Raw genomic sequence first — 16,920 nt, forward strand, 5'->3', positions numbered from 1 at the left:
CTTGGTCTCAGTTTGAACTTCCCTACCTGTTCCCTCCTCTGCCTCTTCTTCCCAAGCTGTTGAAGAAGATCAAGGCAGAAGGACTTCCGGTCATTCTCATCGCCCCGAATTGGCCCAGAAGGTCTTGGTTCGCGGACATTGTCAACCTTCTCGCGGACGCCCCCTGGAAGCTTCCAGACAGAACAGATCTGCTGTCTCAGGGTCCGATTTGCCACCCCAATTCTCGGCCGCTCAATTTAACGGCGTGGCTGTTGAGACCGAGGTTCTGAAACTAGCAGGATTTTCAGACCATGATCCGAGCCAGAAAGCCATCATCTTCCAAGATTTACTACCGTACTTGGAAGGCCTATTTCACTTGGTGTGAGACCAATGACGTCGCGCCCATGTCCTTTTCGCTCCCTTCAGTCCTAGCGTTTCTTCAGGCAGGATTGGATGTGGGGCTTGCCCTCAGTTCCCTGAAGGGTCAAGTTTCGGCGCTGTCCATTCTGTTTCAGAAAACGTTGGCTTCCCGTCCTCAGGTTAAGACCTTTCTTCAGGGCGTGGCTCACACGGTCCCGCCGTACCGGGCGCCCGTGGATCCATGGGATCTTAATCTGGTTCTTGAGGTTCTGCAAGGTCTGCCCTTTGAACCCCTCAGGGATATTTCCCTTTCTCTCCTTTCTTGGAAGGTAGCCTTTCTGGTGGCCATCACCTCCGTCCGGCGCGTGTCGGAATTGGCAGCTCTTTCGTGCCGCTCTCCCTTTCTGGTTCTCCACCAGGATAAGGTAGTTCTGCGGCCTCCGCCCTCGTTTCTTCCGAAGGTGGTGTCCTCGTTTCACCTCAACGAGGATATCGTGCTACCGTCCCTTTGTCCGAATCCAACTCATCCCCGAGAGCGGTCCTTGAACAAGCTGGACCTGGTTAGGGCGGTAAGAGTCTATCTGTCTAGGACGACTTCCCTGCGAAAGACAGAGTCTCTTTTCATTATCCCTGATGGAGCGCGGAAAGGTCACCAGGCGTCAAAAGCCACCATTGCTCGCTGGATCAGATCGGCTATCCTGGAAGCCTACCGTGTTAAGCGTCGCGGAGCCCCTCCGAGTATCAGGGCCCACTCTACTCGAGCAGTGGGTGCCTCCTGGGCGGTGCGCCACAGAGCTTCCGCACTGCAGCTTTGCAAAGCTGCAACATGGTCATCGGTTCACACGTTTGTGAAATTCTACAGAGTCCACACCTACGCTTCGGCGGACGCCAGCCTAGGTAGACGGATTCTGCAGGCAGCGGTGGTGAGTCCGCTGGCCTGATGGAAGTTTGTTTCCCACCCCAGGGACTGCTTTGGGACGTCCCAAGGTCTCTGTGTCCCCCAATAAGGCGAACGAGAAAACAGGATTTTTGGGTTGCTTACCGTAAAATCTGTTTCTCGGAGCCTTCATTGGGGGACACAGCACCCTCCCATGTTTTACAGCTCCTGTTCTTACTTTGGTTGAATGGTTACAGTTGAGTTGTTTATGTTGTCAACCTATTCTGTTACTTCTCCTACTGCTTTCTCACTAATTGAGGAATTCTCTGCCGGTCGGTGGGGTGTACACTGCGGAGGAGGAGCTAACTTTTTTTTGTGCATAGTGTCAGCCTCCTAGTGGCAGCAGCATACACCCAAGGTCTCTGTGTCCCCCAATGAAGGCTCCGAGAAACAGATTTTACGGTAAGCAACCCAAAAATCCTGTTTTTAAAACAAATACTTATATTTTGAATTTCCCCCCTTACCTCCAAGCTATTTTATAACTTTATAAGGGCACAATATGTTAAATGAAAAGTAGTAAAAAATAAAGTAAGCCACTGTCAATCCAAATTGTTCCTAGCCTTGTTAACCTTGGGAAAAATAAAGATCCATGTCCAATCTATAAAAAATCATTTACAAAGATAGAACTCCTTTTTAAATTTGTTTTTAGACATTCTTTATGGTCATAAAAAATTGAAGAACAGAGACTTATTTCTTTTTTTTTTTTTTTTTTTTTTCCACTGATATCGGCAGTGTAAAAATCGCATAAAAATTAAGTTTTATGTATCGTTGGAAAAAAAATGCAAAAGTTATTTGAATATCTGGTCAGGATTGAGCGTAAATCGCGTGATCCTGAACTGGCTTGTGACCTATCCTAAGGAAAGGTCATCAATTTAAGACCAGACTTACTCTTTAATGGTGATTAGTTTGTAATTCTGGTGTTATGATGGTTTCTCACTGTAACATTACTACAGCATATAATTGAATCCTTAGGCTGTAATTCAGAACTGTCGTTCAGTGCCCACAATCTGTGCATCCTTACTGATCTCCTGCTTAGGTTTTTTTCTTTATACAACATCCATGAGAATAAAAATCCCAGTATATTTAATGGCGTGCAATGTCTGTATATTTTCACTGAGGGGACATTACAGTGCTAGTATCCACACTTGAGTGCTCACCCATTGCAGCTGTGTAGTGAAACCATGGACCATTTTTATTTTGTGTGGGTTGTTTGTTTCTTTTTTCTCTTATGTACTCCATGTGTACCACATGGCAATATATATAATACACAGTACTACAGTACTTTTTTTTTTTTTTTTTTTTTTTTTTTTGTTTTTTTTTTTTTTTTGTCACTGGCGATTAATTACTACATGCAATCACTAGTTGAATAGATGGGATGTTAATAAATTATTTGATTATTAATCCTGTTCTTACACTGCAATGTGGATTTTGGGGAGGAATTTGTGATTTTTGTGGTTTACTGGCAAAGCATGTAGTGATTTTCTGTTCCCGTTAATTGAATATAATGACTGCATTCATCACTGGTCGCTACTGGCGAAGAATAAGGTGTTTGGGTGTAGGTGGCTCTTGACTACTTGTATTAGTGGAGAATTGTATTTTTATGGTGGTTTTGTCGCTGTTGTGGATGGGTATCTGGTTTTCCACCTCATCCTGTAATGTTTGGTTTGCTCAGTTTTCAATTTCATGTTGCTGTTACCTTATTTTTCAGGAAACGATAGTTACGGCTCTAGAGGAGGTTCGCGAGATGACTTCAATTCTGGTAAAGGTTACGTTTATTTTTCCTTAGGGCTTTCACTAGTCTTCGTGGTGCGGGGGTCGTCCAGCTGATACTATTTTTTTTTTTTATTTTTCTTCCTTCTTTTTACACTAACACCAACTTCTTTTGAGGATTTGACTTTCTTACCTTCTAGTTTTTTCACAAGTAATTTTTTTTTTTTTTTTTTTTTTTTTGTGCACACTTTTGTTGTCTCTTGTTTTCTCTGCTACTTAAAACGATTACTTTATTCTCTGCTTTAAGAAAGAGAAATCTGAAAATGACGTTTACAGTGCCTTGAAAAAGTATTCCTACCCTGTGAAACTTTCCACATTTTTTTTTCAAGTAATACCACAAACATAAAGGGAACCTGTCAGCAGGATTGTACACAGTAACCTACAGACAGTGTCAGGTCACCACCGTTATACTAATTAAAATGATACCTGGGTTGATGAAATCCAGCTTGTGGTTGTTAATTCTTTTTTTTTTTTTTCTTTATGATCTATCCGTGCCCTGAGATGGGCCTGGAGGGGGTGTGTGCATGTGGTGTTCTGATTAGGTATCCCTCACGGACCTGCCCCCTAGTGTACATAATATATGTACATAAGAAAAAAAAAAACCTTCTGCAGGCGGGTACCAGCTGTGGCACATGCGCTGCAGCATGATCGCATGTTTACTGTGTTAATAAATGTTCTTGAGGTTATCCTGCGAGTAAAAAAATATCCATTTGAAAACGGGGCCCACCGATAGCTGCTACTGCGCTGGCACGGGCGTTGCCATCTTGAAGGAGGACTTTTTTTTTTTTTTCTCCCCCCTTCTCTAGCAAGATGGCATTGCTGGCGCATGCTCAATAGCGGCTATCGGATTACCTCTATATACACTGATAGCTGCTATTTTGTGAGGCATTGATCTCTGTTACAGCTTGGGGGCGCTGTGTAGTCTCCCCAGGATACGCATGGAGGCGTATTGAGGCTATGGGAATGCAATGCGGTCACAGGCGTAGCTGGGATTGCAATTGTGAAGCAGTGACCTGTGTCACAGGTAGGGGTCGCTGTGTGTTCTCCCCAGATTGTGCATGGAGACGTATGAAGTCCATAGGTGTGCATGGCAGTTGCGGGCATAGTGGTGACTGGAATGCAGTTTTAATAATAAAAAGAAAACAAGTGTAGTCTTGGACAGGCTATTGTCCAAGACAGATGAGGGTAAAACCTGCTCTGGAATAGGTGTTTTGAAACTGATTGCAGTATGTCAGTGGTGTAGTCCGTTTAATTTCTGGTCCAGGTTTTCCATGTGGCTGAAGGCCACAGGTTCTGTGTTTAAAATCCCTGTAGTAAGGGGTATAGGAGTGTCAGGTGGAGAATCCGTGTCAGTCTGGTGTGTGCTGATGTTCAGAGCAAAGGCCTGCAGAGCGCTGGGTGTGTGTGTGAAGCAGCGCAGGCTAGCGGAGCCAGCAGCCAGGGCAACTGAATAACCTGGCACCCGCAGTGTACACAGTGATGCAAGTCGTCCACGGTCACTGTTCTTGGATGTGGACAGACCTGTGCCCGGAGGTGAACCGGAGATGGATGTCCTGTGCCCGAAAGAAGACTAGCGTGTGTATCAATTGCAAAACAGGTGGATATGGTGCCCGTCTGCGATCCGAAGGATATCCTGGACTGTGTACGGCTGTGTGAGTAAAGAGACTGTGATGCACACCCACAGGAACTAGTCAGAGGTGGACTAGCGTGTGTAGTGCCTGCAACATGTAATGCTGTGTGAATAGAGTCTTGGATAGACACCCCCGGGAACTAGTCAGGAAGACTGGCATGTTTATAGTCTGTAAAATGAATTATCTGCCCCCCGCCACTGACTGACGGCTGCAATCTGCCGCCGCACTCACCATCTGCTCCCCCTCCCCGCCTTCCAATCAAAGTCCCTCCCCCTGGTACCTCCTGAATCCCTGTGTCGCTCCCGATGTCCCTCCTGCATGGTCGCCACCATCTTCCAAAATTGCGGGCGCAGATTCCATTCATTAATTTTGATCACTGTGATAGGATCTATCACAGTGATCAAAATAAAAAAAAAAAAAGTAAATCACCTCTCCATCACCCCCATAGGTAGGCACAAATAATAAAGAAAATATTTTTTTTATTTTTCCGTTAGGGTTGGAATTAGGGTTAAGGTTAGGGGTGTGTTGGGATTAGGGTTAGGCTTGTGGTTAGGGTTGGGATTAGGGTTAGGCTTGTGGTTAAGGTTGGGATTAGGGTTAGGCTTGTGGTTAGGGATGTGTTGGGGTTGGATTTAGAATTGAGGGGTTTCCACTGTTTAGGCACATCAGGGGGTCTCCAAATGCGACATGGTGCCACCATTGATTCCAGCCAATTTTGCGTTCAAAAAGTCAAATAGTGCTCCCTCCATTCCGAGCCCCGACGTGTGCCCAAACAGTGGTTTACCCCCACATATGGGGTATCGGCGTACTCAGGACAAATTGCACAATAACTTTGGGGGTTTAATTTCTCCTGTTACCCTTGAGAAAATAAAAAAATTGGGGGGCTAAAAAATTATATTTGAGGGGGAAAAAAATAATTTTTTTTATTTTTATGGCTCTGCGTTATAAACTTCTGTGAAGCACCTGGGGGTTCAAAGTGCTTACTATGTATCTAGATAAGTTCCTTAGGGGGTCTAGTTTCCAAAATGGGGTCATTTGTGGGGAACTACAAAGTTTAGGCACACAGGGGCTCTCCAAACACGATATGATGTCCGCTAACGATTGGAGCCAATTTTCCATTCAAAAAGCAAATGGCGCTTCTTCCCTTTTGAGCCCTGCCGTGCGCCCAAACAGTGGTTCCCCCCACATAAGGGGTACCAGCGTACTCAAGACAAACTGGAAAACTACTTTTGGGGTCCAATTTCTCCTGTTACCCTTGGGAAAATAAAAATAACGGGCTAAAAAATTATTTTTGAGAAAAAAAGGATTTTTTTATTTTCACTACTCTGCGTTATAAACTTCTGTGAAGCACTTGGGGGTTCAAAGTGCTCACTACACATCTAGATAAGCTCCTTAAGGGGTCTAGTTTCCAAAATGGTGTGACTTGTGGGGTTTTTTCACTGTTTAGGCACACACGAGCTCTCCAAACGCGACATGGTGTGCTAACGATTGGAGCTAATTTTCCATTCAAAAAGTCAAATGGCGCTCCTTCCCTTTCGGGCTGTGCACCCAAACAGTGGTTTATGACCACATATGAGGTATTGGTGTACTCTGGAGAAATTGCCAACATATTTTAGGATCCATTTTATCCTGCTGCCCATGTGAAAATGAAACAACTGCGGCTAAAAGAATATTTTTGTGAAAAAAAAGTACTTTTTTTTTTTTTTTTTTTTTTTGGATCAATTTGCGAAGCACCTTGGGGTTCAAAGTGCTCACAATGCATCTAGATAAGTTCCTTGGGGGGGTCTAGTTTCCAAATGGGGTCACTTGTGGGGGAACTCCAATGTTTAGGCACACAGGGGCTCTCCAAACGCGATATGGCAACCGCTGAATATTCCAGCATATTTTCCATTCAAAAAGTCAAATGGTGCTCCTTCCCTTCTGATCCATGCCGTGCGCCCAAACAGTGGTTTATGACCACATATGAGGTATCGTTGTACTCAGGAGAAATTGCCCAACAAATTTTAGGATTTTTGTTGGAAAAACCACCTGAAGGGTTAATAATCTTTTTGAATGTAGTTTTGAGTAGCTTGAGGGGTGCAGTTTTTAGAATGGTGTCACTTTTGGGTATTTTCTGCCATATAGACCTCTCAAAGTGACTTCAAATGTGAGGTGGTCCCGAAAAAAAAAAAATGGTTTTGTAAATTTTGTTGTAAAAATGAGAAATCACTGGTCAACTTTTAACCCTTTTAACTTCCTAAGTAAAAAAAAAAAAAAAAGTTTCCCTAAATTGTGCTGTTGTAAAGTAGACATGTGGGAAATGTTGTTTAGTGACTATTTTGTGTCACGTAACTCTCTGGTTTAACAGAATAAAAATTCAAAATTTGAAAATTGCGGCATTTTCAAAATTTTCGCCAAACTTCCAATTTTTTTTTTTTTTTTTTTCCACAAATAAACGCAAAAATTATCGACCTAAATTTACCACTAAGGCTACTTTCACATTTGCGTTGCACAGACTGCGCATGGCCGCCGCGAAGCTCCGCCCCTGCTGCGCCTCCTGTTAGCTCCGCCTACGGGCGCATGACGCTGCATGCGACCTGCGTACCCTATCTTTAGCATTGGGTACGCAGGCCATGCGCAGGTATGCGTTTTGCGGTGCATGCGTCCTTTTGACGATGCTCCGAGCGCACCAAAATGCAACACTGTGCGTTAGGCGCAGACCTGTGCAACACAAATGTGAAACCAGCCTTACATGAAGCCCAATATGTCCCAAAAAATCAATCTCCGATTCGCTAGGATCCGTTGAAGCGTTCCAGAGTTATTACCTCATAAAGGGACAATGGTCAGAATTGCAAAAAATGACCTGGTCATTAAGGTCAAAATAGGCTTGGTCATGAAAGGGTTAATGCTGTGCGGAAACACATTAAAGAGATTTGTGTTGGAATTTTGTGGGTCACTGCGTAAGGTGCTACTGCTGCCTTACAATATATACTCAGGATAACCTTAAGAACATTTTATTAGCAACACAGTAAATGTGGGAATATGTGGCAGCGCAGGTGCCACGGCCGGCACTTGCCTAAATGTTTATCTGGAGAGCATATATACTGTATGTCCTATGGTACAAAACATGGAGACTATTTTAAAAGTTTAAAAATCAAATGGGTAGTAGTTTAACAGTTATAATACTTAATAAACAAATTTTTAGGGAAAGAGTATCAATTATGTGCGACTGGTAAAATAAGACCTTTAGAGACGGCCAGGGCTTGAACGGTGGGAATGAAAACCTCACTTAAGACCCAAATAATAGGGTCTATGCACAGGAGAAAGAGTGATTGCCGTTACTTGTATTTATATTACAAATAGAGAAAGGCTTTTATATGCCTATACCTGCCATTTGTCATCAGATAATATTTAATACATTAAACTTCAAACAGTATTGAAACAAAGGCAGATACGATTAAACCAAGGATAGCTAAACAGCCATTGCCAACCATAGGCCTAACACTATTTCCTGCATTATAGCATTGCCAATATATTTTAGCTTAATCATAGTTCAAAAAAATCGCTATCTAGATGATTATATTCAAGGGCAAAAAACAAGAATATATCTGAGGCCATAGTTCCCGTGTATAGCGGCAGATGGACACCACAGCACCCTGCTCAGCTGCACCTCAACGCGCGTTTTGCCCTCTAGGCCATTAAATCAAAGCTGAAAGTAAAGATTAAATAACAAACGCAAGACTGACTGCATCACTCAAGGTATCATTTTTTTTGAATCAGATACATTTTTATTAATGATAACAATTATAACATATATAACATCAAGCAATTGTTCACATATAATCATATATTTTTATGAACAAAACTCCCCCCCCCGAGACCCCCTCAGTGTCTTCCTCATTTCTATTCCTGAACTCTTTCCCACATCCATATATAATTGTTTATGAACATCATCTATATCATAATACATCCTCCCGACAAATCTAACTCCATTCTACCCATGGCTGCCTTATCTTTTGAAATACATCGAGTTTATTTCTCTTAGTATAAATACTTTTTTCCAATGAAATTATATGCTCCGCCTGCGTAAAAGTCTCGTCTAGTCGGAGGCTCTTCACTCAAGGTATCATTTTAATCAATATAACGGCGACGACCTGACACTGTGCACAGTAACCTACACAATCATGCTGACAGGTTCCCTTTAAATGTATCTTTATTGGGATTTTATGTGATTTTACCAAGTATTTGTGAAGTGACAAACTATTTTTAAAATAATTAGAAAACCTTAATTGTAGCTCTGGCAGTATGTTTAGGTCTGTAGCTCTTGTAGTATGTTTAGGTCTGGTGTCCTGGTGAAAAGTGGACCCTATGCCCCTTTTGTAGCCTCTAACAGGTTTTGCTACAGGATTGCCCTGTATTTAGCTCCATCTATCTTCCTATCAACTTCTCACTAGCTTTGCTGTCCCTGCTGATGAAAAATATCCCCCACAGCATGATGTCACCACTATGTTTGACGGTGAGGTTAGTTTTTAGAGGGATGTGCAGTGTTAGTTTTCTACGACACATAGCATTTTGCCTTTGGCTGAAAATGTTCTCCTTGGGTCTCATATGACAGAGCAGACTTGCAGTTTGCATAAAGCAGTCTTATGGCTTGCTTTTAAAAATGACTTCCTTCTTGTTTCTCTAAAAGCCAAATTTGTGGATTGTATGACTTATGGTTGTCATGAGGACAGATTCTCCCATCTGAGCTGTGGATCTTTGCAGCTCCTCCAGAGAAACCATGGCTGCCTTTGCTGCATCTCTAAATAGTGCTCTCCTAGCTTGGGATGTCTGTTTAGGTGGATTGCCATGTCTTGGATAGGCTTGCAGTTGTGCCACTTTCCTTCCATTTGTGGATGATGGATTGAACAGTGCTCAGTGAGATGTTCAGAGCTTGGGCTATTTTTTTATAACCTAACCTGTGCATTTCTCCACAACTTTATTCCAGACCTGTCTGGTGTGTTCTTTGGTTTCTATGGTGCTGTAGTTATTCTGTGAATTACACACAGGTGGACTCACATAGGTAAATTGACTTCTAAAGGCAATTGGTCACTCTGGGTTTTATGTAGAGGACTCAATATACTTACACCTTGTTTTTATGAATAATTATATTTTAAAAAATAAACATGTTTCTCTATCGCTCCATTGGTGGACACAGGAAGCCATGTGTGTATGCTGCTGCACCTAGGAGGCTCACACTATGCACAAAGAAAATTAGTTCCTCAGTAGTGTACACCCCATTAACAGGCACAAAGTTAATCAGTTTAGCTTAATACAAGTAGGAGGTGGACACGAGTCTTTCACAATACCCATATCTACCTCGTTTTAGGGCATTTTTCATAGGGTTTCCTCTTCTATCCCTTGGAGGGATATAGTGTGAAGTCACACTGTAAAAAAAAAAAATAAAACAACGTAAAGACCGACGGCGTGGACTGACACACCGTATCTTCATCTGTCTATCCAGCAGGACCTCAGCCCCTATCACATTAAGAGTGTTTAGGTAATCTGAACACTGATCCTGACACCCCCCCCCCCACACACACACACACTTTTGTTTGCTCGCCCACCAGAGTCTGTCTGCCTCAGGAGTTACAGAAATTCCACAATTCGGTTTGGTTTGGACGTCTGTTGCATCTGAAACCTCTTCAGGGACAAGAGGTGCCTGTTTTTCCACATGTATCCAGTCTACACAGCCCCTCCAGCCAATGATCAGCGCAGGAGCCCCTCCAGCCAACGATTCTGACCCCCTCATTTCTCCAGAACCCTGTGATCAGCTTGTGGGATAAGCTCTGCTTTGCAGACTGACACTCTTCTCAGCAGTCCTTTTTCTTCTGTCCCCTGACTTCTGGCATTTGTTAATGAGTCTGCCTCTCTTCTATTATGCCTAACCCAAAAATAGTGTTCTCGTCCTCCTGAATCTACTTTTCTTATCAAACACTTTGTTCTTCCTTTAAATGCAGACTCCGTTCTGGTCAGTCTTTTTTCTCCTCTGTCAAGATTGTAGCAATAGCAATTTCTATGCCATTATGGCCCAGAAGTCATCCATTGCTCACAGAGAGAGTGCCCCCTGGTCCCAGATTAAGCGTCGTCTTTCACAATCTGTTGTGGCTCTAACCAAGGTGTCCCAGACAGGGCTGTGGAGTCGGTAAGCCACAGTTGCGACTCCGACTCCTGGATTTTATCAGGCTACGACTCCGACTCCTTCATAAATGGCCAATTCATAACAACAAATTTACTGTTGTAAAATATTAAACATCGTGCTTATTCAGTTTCTCACCATCATATAAGTAATCAGACCACTTAGAGCAAAAACTACATTTATTAGGATACAATTAGAATATAGCAAATAACTTTTATAAACTTTTCTAAACTGTAAGTAAATATGCAATAAACACTTTTATGCAGTTAATAAGAAGAAATCTATAAATTTGTCCTCAGAAAAAGTATTGCCTCTGTCAGATCCTCCTTCATGGATGCCCTCAAATCTGATCTAATTATTTTGAGAGCAGAGAACAACCTCTCTACACTAACTTGTGTTTGTGGCAAAGCAGTAACCACTCGGGCAACATCTCTGACAATGTCAGGATACAGAGGAATCTCTTGTTGCACCGTTATTTTTGATGAACGGTCAAATTTCTCATTTTCTTTTAGTGCACATGAAAAATTCTGCTGAAATGTACTGGCTGTGTTCCTTGATGGGGATGACTCCTCTTCTATGCGGGAACGCTTTGCACGGTCCTTGTGATCCAAATATTTTTCGAAATTAAATTCTTCATCAGTTGAAGATGTGGCAGGACGACCAAATTCTTCTTGTTCCTCCTGACTGTTCTGCAACCCTTTCATCCTTACTGCTATTTCAAACAGAGCTTCTTTTCCTTTACTTAGCTGTTGATCATCTAGAAGAATCCGATGCATTGGGTCTACATAAACAGCTGCCAAAAGAATGTTATTTTGTAATAGTAGCGCCTCTCTCCGTTTCATTGATGTAGCAATGCCACTTGCAATTAACCCTCCTCTTTGGGACAGGTGAAACATCAGGTTCTTCCACTCCTTTAAGAAAATACCTGGAGTTAAGTCCTCTGCTTGTAATTTTTTAGTCATTGTAAATGGGTGCTCTAGCAATTTTTCCAGCTCAGTCACCTGATTCCACTGACTTTCATTTAGCGTCAGTTGAGGGTTAGCCATGTCTACAAGAAAGGTTTTCAGTTCAACCAAGCGCTGAATCATTAAGTAAGTACTGCCCCATCGTGTGGCTTGATCAATAATTGCCCCTTTTCCAGCACGTCTCTTCAAAATTGAGTCAACTTTAGGGGTTCTGGCAACAGTAGCCAATTATCTCACCTTGCCAATCAGTGCAGCAGCATGTCCTTCTTGCAGACTGTCTCTTATAGCCAGCTGTAGCGTATGCACAACACAGCGCATGTGATGAATGAAAGAACATATTGACACAGTTTCAACAAGATCACCTAAACTATCATGTTGCTGTTCATCTGAAGCAACTTCAGTTTGCTCCTCAGTTACAATACTGTGTTCCTCTATTTCAAACATTTCTGTGTCTGTGGACCCAGAATCTTCTTCTAGCTGCTGGTCATCATTACTCTCATTAGCTTAATAGTACTTAGCATATTTGAAGCATTGTCAGTTACGACAGAAAGAACTTGCTCTTTTTTAAGTTCATAGTATTGCAGAACCTTTTCCACCAAGACCTGGAGAAACTCACTGGTGTGATGAGCTTTGGTGTCTTTTACTGCCAATGTCTTGGTAACTATTTCATTTTTGTCACAAACAAATCGGACATTGATGGCAAAATAGTTCACTCTGTGACGTGTGCAGGCATCCATTTTAAGAAACAGAAAGCGTCCCTTGAGAGTTTTTTTTAAGTTCTTCCTTTTGTTTAAAAGCTTCTTCGATTACTAATTTTCTAATACACTCTCTCTCTCTCTCTCTCTCTCTCTCTCTCTCTCTCTCTCTCTCTCTCTCTCTCTCTCTCTCTCTCTCTCTCTCTCTCTCTCCAGAGAAACACCAAGCTTGCGGGCCATTTCCCCATTCAGACACATAAAAGCTGGTCGTGAAAATAATGAAATAGGCACACTATCCTTTACAACAAGCTCTATGATCTGTTTTTTAAATGTATCTACTGTCATTGTCACAGTAACTTTGTCACTGACAAAATATCTTGCAACTGATGGCTGCAAAGTTCTCTGCTCCTTTGTTTGGCTGGAAGAGCTGGGCACTGGTTCATTGGTTTGGATGCAGTCTTTCTCATCCACTGCTTTCAGTACTTCTGGATGAAAGCGCTGTAAATGTCTCTTTAGATTAGAAGCTCTGGTAGGAGCATTTTTATCTTTGCCTGAATATGCACTCATCTTGGCTTCACAGCATTTGTTTTCGTCTGGATCATTTGTCATACACTGACAGACATAATGTTTTCTATCTTGAGTGATGGTGAAATGTTCAAATACAGCTGATTTAATGTGATGCTTCTTTGACATTCTCAGGTTTTTAATTCTGCATTCACAATCCAAATGACAATTGTTTTTCCTAAAAACAATTGTACAAAATTATTGCCAGGTCGTACAACTGATATAGTGGTCAGTAATACTGTTAATATTCCTCATGTACTCACAGTTAACTGATGCAAAGTTTGTTGAAAGGATAATACTTCTTACAGTCTTCCTCTTCTGAGTAGCAGGCAGCTGTGAGATGCTTGGAAGACTCACACCTAGTATGATCTAGTCTAGAGGAGGAGCTTTACTACTAAGAATTTGCAACACATTTTCACTTTCAGTTTCATACATTGTAAGTAGGGGGGTTGGGGCAGCATGAGGTTAACCAAGTATAAGATTAGATAAGGGCAGTGGAGAACAGTGACACACAAGAAGTAAGAAATGTCTCTATCTCCAGCAGAACTGCTTATCACTGTTGTTCATAGTTTGATAGAACATATATATTTGAGTAACATTTATAAAATTCATATGAAAGTTCAATTATGAAATATTAATACATTTTTTTTAAAGCTGGAGTCTGTACATTTCTACAGACTCCAACCAAAACTGACTCCGACTCCGACTCTACAGCCCTGGTCCCAGACCCTTGTATCAGTACTTGACATGTTGCCTTTCCCTTCATCCCAGGGCTGTGGAGTCGGTGCTCATTTTAGTGGAGTCGGTATAAAATGGACCGGGTCGGACTCCTAAAATATATAATACATTGGGTACAATAGTTCAATGCAGAATGTGCTGAATATTTTTTCATAGGAATTTGGGAAAGTTATGAAATGTCTGTTTTATTCCTGATCTAAGGCTACTTTCACACACGGCGTTTTTGCTGCGTTTTTTGAGGATACGTTTTTCAGCTGCAAAAGCAGATCAGCTGTCTAAAAAAAAAAAAAACGCATCACCTGAAAGGTTTTTGAGCTCATAGATAATGTTTTCACTAGCAAAAGTAGACTAGAAAAACACCACACAAACTGACATGTTCATTCAGCCCAAAAACGGATCCTCACAAAACAATGTGTCTGAATGTCATATCTTGAAACCCATTGACTTTGCTGCAGTGCCCAGAGTCACTGCATTTTACTGCAAAAACGCTGTGTGTGAATCATGGCCGTAGCCAGCAAGGGGCAGGGAGGACAACTGCCCCCCCCCCCCCCCCAGAAGCAGGGGCACGCACCTATCAAAACTCGTATGCTGCAGTGCTCCCGTCCTGCACCGGCTCCAGACTTCAGGGGACAATCTCTCTTCCTCTGTCCTGTCTTCTGCCGTCTTCACCAGAGAGAGGAGGGGGAGGGGTGCCTGCCCTGCGCAGGATCCGATTCCTGGGCCCCCCCGAGCTGGAGAAAGTGGGAAAGTTGTGCACACGCTGCAGCTGGCAATGAGAGGTAGTCTGCAAGAGGGACATGCTGGAAATCTGATTGGAAAAGTGAGGAAATTGGTTATTGCCGCCAGAACCCCTAAAATTCATTCCATCTTGGAGACGTGCTGGGAAAGGGGCAATTGTCGCTCAAGCCACTCGGTGGGACAGCACTTATTTAATGATTGAGCGATTGCTTGAACTAAAACCGTTTCTTATAGATATGGCTAACCCTAAATGAAGGTCAATGGACAAAGGTGGCTGAATTGAAGGAATTGCTTAATCACCCATTTACCGTGACTAAAAAATTACAAGCTGAGGATTTAACTCCTGGCATTTTCATAAGGGAGTGGAAGAACTTAGTATTTTGCCTGTCCCAAAGAGTAGGTTTTATCGCAGATGGCATTTCTGCTTCAATGAAACGGAGAGAGACACAGCTATTGGAAAATAAAAATTTTTGGCAGCTGTTTGTGGACCCAAGTCATCATATACTGCTTGATGATCCACATCTTACTAAAGGAAAAGAAGCTATGACTGAGGTAGCAGTTAGAATGAGTGGCCTACAGGAGAACTGCCAGGCGCAAGAGGACTTGGGTCCTGACAGTGCTACTGCTGCCATATCTTCATCCTCATCAGATGAGGAGTTTGACTTTGATAAGTTTTTGGATGACATGGAGCAGGCAAAGCGTTGCCGCAAGGAAAAAGATTTCACTCCGTCTCCTATAGCAAGCAGATTGATCATATTTCAGCAAAATGTTTCGCTTGCTCTCAAAGAAATAGAAAAATTCAACCGTTCATCAAAACTGACTGTGCATGAGGCAGTTCCTTTATACCCGGAAATTGTTAGAGATGTTGCCCATGCGGTTACAGCTTTGCTTACAGCCCAAGTTAGTGTAGAGAGGATGTTCTCTAGCCTTAACATTATTAGGTCAGATTTGAGGTCATCTATGAAGGAGGAACTGATGGAGGCAATTCTATTTCTTAGAACAAATTCATAGACTGCACAAATGTTATTTAGTATGTTTTTGTTGAAAACTGTTTTTTGCCACTTACATCGTTTATTACATAGTGTTATAATCGATATTACATAGCGTATTAGATATTTACAACTTAGTACAGTTTTTTTGTGTTCTAAAGTTGTATTCCAATAAATGTTATGTTCTATCCAAATATCTTGATTATTGTATCATAAAAATGATTAACTGTCTGATGTTCACATTGTACTACAATACATTTTTCACTTAAATGTAAGCAATATATGTGGGAGTCGGTGTAAGGGAAATTGAGTCGGAGTCGCAGGTTTGGCTTACCGACTCCACAGCCCTCCTACATCCTCCTAAGGGTACCAGCAATGGCCGGAAGAGGGCTAGGCAGGAGGGTCGATCCAGTTCCTTTTCTTTCCATCCCAGCTTCTTTCCTGTCGTATTCTCCAGAGATGCCAGTGTTTCCGGAGTCTGACTTTCTGAAGCTGTGTCAGACCAGGACCCTGGCTAGGCTTCTAACATGAGACCTAGTGGAGAGTCTTATTGTAATGGTCAATCAGACTCTTAATGTTACGGGCACCTTTTCAGAGCCCTCTGAGCAGGGCGTGTCCTTCAGACCTTCTAGGCTAACTCCTAGAGATTTTTGCCCCACATAAGGAATTTGAGGGAGACCTTTCAAGAGGGAGGTAAAATCCAACTAGACTCTTCCAGAGAGGGAAGCAACTTGCTAATTTCTCAGTTTGCCGCAGAGCTTATGGGAAACTGGTCCGTCTCTATGACGGTAGACTCTCCAGACTGTCCGCCAACACTGTCCTTCCCCTTACGGACGGGGCCTCACTTAAGGACCCCAATCAATGACAGACTCATGGAGTCATTTGTCAAGTTAACCTTTGATGCTGCAGGTTCTTCCTTATTCCCTGCCTTTGCCATCACATTGGTGTCATTCTATTTCTGCATGGGCTAAGCAACTCCGTCAGGGCATCCTTGCAGGAGCTGCAGCTGACGAGTTGGCCGACGTGGCGGACCAGATCTCACAAGCAGGAAAAGATGTATTGGCTGCCTCCTTGTAGTGATCTGGAGAATCATGCCGTATAGTGAACGTGGTGAATAAAAAACACTTGTGGAATTGTACTTTGCATTTTCAAGGAGCTTGTTCCCCGCTTTCCAGTGCATCATGTGATGAAATGAATTGTCATTCAAAAGTACATCTCTTCAAGTAATAAAAACATCATGGCTCTTGAAACAGGTGGAAAAGGCTGAAAATCACATGGTGATGATGGGGTTGAGAAGCGCATGCCACTTAATGAATTCTGCCCATCTTATTAGTGCTATGCGCCTGGCCAGAAATGTCAGTCTAGTGAGTTACTGGAGTTACCGTATATACACGTGT

At 42.5% G+C, this 16,920-nt stretch overlaps 1 protein-coding gene across 3 annotated transcripts in view; it reads left to right on the top strand.

Moving 5' to 3' along the window:
- The window catches only part of EIF4H (eukaryotic translation initiation factor 4H), a 66,488-nt gene that overhangs the window by 14,866 nt on the left and 34,702 nt on the right, over positions 1 to 16,920 (top strand). Inside the window, exon 5 of one of the 3 annotated variants that reach the window (XM_073574700.1) lies at positions 2,985 to 3,035. The exons of the other annotated variants lie outside the window; for them this stretch is intronic. Coding sequence (XP_073430801.1) covers positions 2,985 to 3,035 — 51 coding nt within the window. The remainder of the gene's footprint in view (positions 1 to 2,984; positions 3,036 to 16,920) is intronic. 3 annotated transcript variants of the gene reach the window in all.

This window comes from Dendrobates tinctorius, unplaced genomic scaffold, assembly GCF_039654945.1.
Source record: "Dendrobates tinctorius isolate UK_male_01 unplaced genomic scaffold, ASM3965494v1 ptg000007l, whole genome shotgun sequence".
NCBI classification, from domain to species: domain Eukaryota; kingdom Metazoa; phylum Chordata; class Amphibia; order Anura; family Dendrobatidae; genus Dendrobates; species Dendrobates tinctorius.